The 6,000-nt window shown below is 45.9% G+C and overlaps 1 protein-coding gene across 1 annotated transcript in view; it reads right to left on the bottom strand.

Moving 5' to 3' along the window:
- Nucleotides 1-1,252: 1,252 nt before the first annotated feature.
- The window catches only part of gucy2f (guanylate cyclase 2F, retinal), a 70,232-nt gene continuing 65,484 nt past the window's right edge, over nucleotides 1,253-6,000 (bottom strand). The window contains exon 18 of the mRNA XM_069892508.1: nucleotides 1,253-1,337. Coding sequence (XP_069748609.1) covers nucleotides 1,253-1,337 — 85 coding nt within the window. The remainder of the gene's footprint in view (nucleotides 1,338-6,000) is intronic.

Raw genomic sequence — 6,000 nt, 5'->3', positions numbered from 1 at the left:
GTGCACCTCTGTCACGGTGGCCAGTGGAGAGCTCGCCATATAACACGATCTTGGGAAGGCGATGGTCCTCCATTCTGGAGACGTGACCCACCCATTGACTTCAATTTCCATTAAATCTCTCTCCGAGTATCTCTCCTTCCCTCCAGATCTTTTCCTCCACCTCCCCACCCCTTCCCTCTCCATTCAGAGAGCTAACCTTTCCCCCATCACCTCAGCTTATTTTCTCTTTTACCCTCCCACCTATATCTACCTATGACCTCTTACCTGCCTGCCTGTACTCCCCCATCCCCCTCCCCACCGCTCCCTGCCTCCTATCTTTCCCCTACCCCCGAACCATTTTATTCAGGCACCTGCCTGCTTTTTGTTCATACCCTGGTGAAGGGCTCAGGACCGAAACGTTGGTTACCCTTTACTTCCCGTGGAAACTGCGTGACCTGCTGAGTTTCTCCAGTGCTTTTGGGTACTGCACTACAGTTCACCCATTCTGCTTTGGATGAGAAACTCCCCCCTGGGATGGCCCATTATATCCCTTAAACCGCTTCATAAAATCTCACCACTGAGTGGAGACAGGACTTGGCGCACCCACATATTTGTCACTATACCTCAAGTCGCTGCCCAGTAGAGACACCATTGTCGTCGCAGTAGGTGCTCAATTTTCTGCTCAGGTCTTCACAGGTAGGCTTGCATGAATGAAATGGGGATTAATCCTCAGGGCGGAGACGAGAGATGAAGAGGTCGGGGAGTGGGAGGGGATTCCCCATTGATCGGACCCCCCTGCTCTCGCCATGAGCACGGCCCACATCCCCCTCTCTGAGTGCACATACCCAAGCCCCTGATAGTCCGGGGAGGCTTGTTGCTTTGGTTTCTCCTTGACAGAGCAACAGATCTGCTGGCCAACAGACGCCGATGTATCAGAACTGGAAAGTCTCCAAGAATGAGGGGTTTAATCTTGGGCAGTCCTAAGGACTGGGCAAAAGGGGAAATTGTGCAGTATCGTTGCTAAACAGTCTCGCTGGACAGGCCTTGACAATCCTGCCTTCATTCTGTGGACTGGAACAATATTAACGGATGATTACCTCCTTTAAATAGTTTTCTTTTTCATTCTGATGTGCGGGGAATAACAGAATTAAAGAGATTGGCTTTAATCTTGTTAAAGCAATGAGCTATCGTTCCAGCTTCTTCAAAGAGCCCTTGGCGTCGACAGTGAAGGTGATTCCTCAGGGTCATCTCACACTGTATCATTCCACTTCGCTCATGCCCTCTGTTTGAAAGTTGTCTTGTTTGCTTTGAGGAACAAGGTCTTGATTTCTTCGGTCACCGTCTTTTGCCAGTCCTCCCTGTGGAAAGGAATCGAGGGAGGAAAAGAGGAAGAGGGTCAGAAAGGACGCACAGGTACGGAAAATCTAATGCTCAGTTGTCCGGGCAGCAGCTGAGGAGAAGAAATCGGAGTCAGCGTCTCAAGGTGAGGAGTGTTCTGGTGAGGTGACATTCTGCACCGGTGCTTCCGAGGTGCGCCCTTGGCCGAGGAGTCAAACAGGGAAGCCCGCCGTCGCTGGGATCGCACTGCTGGAGGAACTCGGCAGGTCATGCGGCGCCCACAGGAAGTAAAGGGTGACCAACATTTCGAGCCTGGTCCCTTCGTCAAAAAGCAGGCAGGTGGCTGAATAAAAAAGGTGGGAGGAGGGAAGGTAGGAGAGGAGAGGAGGGAGGTAGGGACCGAGGAGGACAGGCTAATGTGCTCCTGCTGCCCTTTCTTTCCTTTTCCCAAGCCTTTTAATTCAGGTGCCAGTTTGCTTTTTACACACACTTTGAAGAAGCCCTCAGGCCCAAAATGTCTTAGAGATGCTATGAGACCGGCTGAGTTCCTCCAGAATCTCTGTGATTCTACGACCATCACAGCATCTGCAGACTTTCATGCTTCAATTTGTACTCCTATGAGATCATTGCCACCCATCTTCACTCCTGCCTCCGGTTGCAAAGGACATCCGATCTATCAGCCTGTTTGATTAGTTTCTGCACCTGCCCAAAATGATTTGTGATCAATGAGCATTTACCTCCAAACCTTGATTTTCACCAGCTGGAAAATATACACTCCCTTTTAAATCCAAAGTTGACCTGACATTTGCCTGCAATGGTTCTTTCTACCACAAAAGTGGTGAAGAAACTCAGCAGGTCACACGGCCTCCATAGAAAATCAAAGGAAGTCGACATGTCAGGCCTGAGCCCTCTGTTACTCCTGACGAAGGACTCAGTCAAAACATTGACTGTCCATTACTTGCCGTGGATGGTGCGTGACCTGCTGAGGTTCTCCAGCTCTAGCACCCAGTGACTGCCGATTCTCTTCTTTACCGAAGATCAAGTTGCTGTCCGGAGTCTTTTTATCCCTGCTGAAATGGCTAATACGAGGGGGTATAGTATTACGGTGCTTGAGAGTAAGTACAGAGAGGAGGTAGGTTTGCACACAGAGTGTGGTGGGTGCATGGTGGGTGATAATGGAGGAAGTAGGAACAATAGGATCTTTTAAGAAACAATTATACAGGTACATGGAAATGTGAAAAATTGAGGGTTATGCAGTCGGGAAATTCTAAACAGTTGTTAGAGTAGGTTATCAGATTGGCACAACACTGTGGGCCTGTATTGTGCTGTAGATTTCGATATTCTATGTGCTATTATCTACTAATAGACCAACCCATATTGATATCTCTGAATATATGATGCAGTCTATATGAATATATGGCTTTCTATCCTATCACCTGCCTTTAACACATAGATTGAACAGTTGCCACTCCAGAGACCCTAGATTGCTACAAGCCTTCATCAATAACCCTTGTGAAATGTTCTTATGGATGACGACCCTTCCTTTGTGCAATGGACCATGCAGAATTGTCTGGTAGACAAGGTGAAATGATTCAACCACCATCCCCTTTCCCATATAGGATGTGAGTAGGGGCCTGGGGGCACGGAACATAGAACAGAACTACAGCACAGTACAGGCCCTTCACCCCTCAATGTTGTGCCGACCCATTTATTCCTTTAAAAAAGTACTAAACCCTCTCTACCCTGTAACCCTCTATTTTTCGTCCATCCATGTGCCTGTCTAAGAGTCTCTTAAATGTCCCTAATGTTTCAGCCTCCACCTCCGTCCCTGGCAAGGCATTGCAGGCCCCCACAACTCTATGTGAATAAAAATTTACTCCTGATATCTCCTTTAAACTTCCATCCCTTCACTTTAAACACATGTCCTCTGATGTTCGCAATTCCTGTCCTGGGAAACAGGTGCTGCCTGTCCACCCCATCTATGCCTCTCATAATCCTGTAGACCTCTATTAAGTCTCCTCTCATGCTTCGACACTCCTAAGAAAGCAAGTCCCAGCTCTGCTATCCTTGCCTCATAAGGCTTATGTTCCAATCCAGGTAACATCCTGCTAAATCTCCTCTGCAACCTCTCCGTAGCTTCCACATCTTTCCTGTAACAAGGTGACCACAATACTCTATGTGCAGTCTCCTATAATCTTGTAGACTTCTATTAAATCACCTCTCATCTTGTAGGTAGAACGTTTGAAAGTCAACAGGTTGATATGGGCAGGTATACCATATCAGTGGATGCAAACTACAAATGTAATTTACATCTCAGTTTCAGAGCTTTTAGAACTGGCAAGTTCTCGGTCACATTCGTGCCTGGTGTAACTTTCATGAAGATTTTTAATTTTCAGGTTTCCCCTTTAAATATTAGAGCAAAAGTCACCAGGTTGAGAAACATTATTTTCTTCCCACAGGCAGTGTGAATGCTGGACGATTGAATGAACCGCCCATACAAACCCTCCATGACTCAACTATTATAAAAATTTCTTTTGATAGATGCATATTTGACTGTATGGATTGTATGTGAGTTACGTCTGGTTGTGTGTCTGCGTGTTTTACATCGGGAACCCTAGAACGCTGTTTCATCGGGTTGTACCTGCACAATCGGACGATAAATAAACTTGAACAATCTTCGAAACACAAGCCAACGGAAAGCACAAATTACACAAAGCAAAGGTGAAAATTATGAAGGTAACTGAGGAAATTCTCCCACCGCAGCCACTATTTGATACAGTCCAGGCAGAGGGAAAGAAAGGAAGCAAAAGCGCATCACAAACCATCCAAAGGGAACCAAGGAGACTGCCCGATGTGCACGGTCCCAGTATCATACTACCTCCGTTAGTCCTTCACCTCAGGGGGCCATGCTGCTTTTAACTTTCTGCACTCTGCAATCTCCTCCAGGTCCAACCCGTGACTTTTAGCTCTGTGGAAGACGTTCAGACAGCGGTATGATTCCTCGATAGCAGAATGACCCACACTCACCGGTTGGGGGGGGGGGGGCACTCCCATTAGATGCGTGGGTTTAACAAGTAGTGAGTAATGCTGATCTATCGGTCATTGGGCTGGATCACCTCTGGGGCTGCTTTGCTCAGTCAATGACACACTTACCGGAAGGGATTACGACTTAAACCCACAATCACGGATTTGCATTTATTTGCTGGAAAATTGAAAGAAGGATTCCAGGAAGCACTCAGCAGGCCAGGAATTGGAATGAATTTAATTGGAACATATTGAATTGTTTATTGTCACATGTAGCAAGATACAGTAAAAAATCTTTCTTTTGCATGCTATCCAGGCAAGTCAATGCATACAACATGCATTGTAAAATCAAACAAATGTGCTGGGTATTGTGTGACAGGGGAAAAAAAGCACAATTAAAACAGTGCAAGGGCTTCATTATTTTGCTAAAGAGAGGTGCATTCAACAGTCAGATGGCTTTCATTTAATTTAGAGACACAGCACGGTTACAGGGAACTCTGGCCACGAGCCCACGCTGCCCAAATTACCCCCATGTGACCAATTAGTCTACTACCCTGTCTGTCTTTGGAGGGTAGGAGGAAACCGGGGTGTCTGGAGGAAACCCACGTGGGCACAGGGAAAATGTACAAACTCCTTATAGACAGCGGTGGATTCAAACCCTGTCACTGGGACTGTAATAGCATCACGCCAACAGTAGGAAAGAAACTGTCTTTGAATCTATTAATGCCTACTTGAAGGGATACCTGAAATATTACATTTCAGTCAGTCTTCAGACTTATTGTCTGATATACTGAGCTTTTTCTTTTCATTTATGTTATCCAGGCTGACACTTATATGGACCTCTCTAGACTCATCAGTTAAAGACCATGCCCCATTTAACTTTACTTTTCTCTGCACCCTCCTCTTGCTCTAGTTACACTATACACTGAATTTTTTGATTTACTTGAGACTCTGCACTTTGTTTTATTATTGCACTGCCATGGAGTCTCGACAAGGAGCCCTGACCCAAAACATTGACTAACCATTTGCCTCTATGGATACCACTGAGCCTCTCCCAGCTTTTCTTTCTACTTAAGGATGTGTTGATTTGCCTGCTTAACATGCAAAGCAAAGCTTCTCACCGCATAGAACATGACAGCACATACAGGCCCTTCGGCCCAGATGTTGTGTGGACTTATGTAAACCTACTCCACAATAATCTAATCCAGTGGTTCTCGACCTTTTTTCTTTCCACTCACATCCCTCTTTAAGTAATCCCTATGTCATTGGTGCTCTGTAATTAGTAAGGGATTGCTTAAGGTGGGATCTGGGTGGGAAGAAAAGATTTGAAAACCACTGTTTTAATCGTCCCTCATTGACTCGCCATGTGCATGGTTTCATAACTCCACAGGAAATGGGCCAATGACAACTTTTATCAAGCAAAATATTTCAGTAACAATTGGGTCTAGAGCAGCGGTTCTCAACCTTCCCTTCCCACCCACATCCCACCTTAAGTTATCCCTTACTAATCACAGAGCACCAATGGCATAGGGAATACTTAAAGAGGTATGTGGGTGGAAAGAAAAAGGTTGAGAACCACTGATCTAATCCTTCCCTACCAGACACTGATAACTTTCTATTTTTCTTCCATCCAAGTTCTTGTCTGAGAGCCTTTTTTAT

This window comes from Narcine bancroftii, chromosome 7 (genome assembly GCF_036971445.1).
Source record: "Narcine bancroftii isolate sNarBan1 chromosome 7, sNarBan1.hap1, whole genome shotgun sequence".
Classification (NCBI taxonomy): domain Eukaryota; kingdom Metazoa; phylum Chordata; class Chondrichthyes; order Torpediniformes; family Narcinidae; genus Narcine; species Narcine bancroftii.
This window is presented reverse-complemented; position numbering and strand designations above follow the sequence as displayed.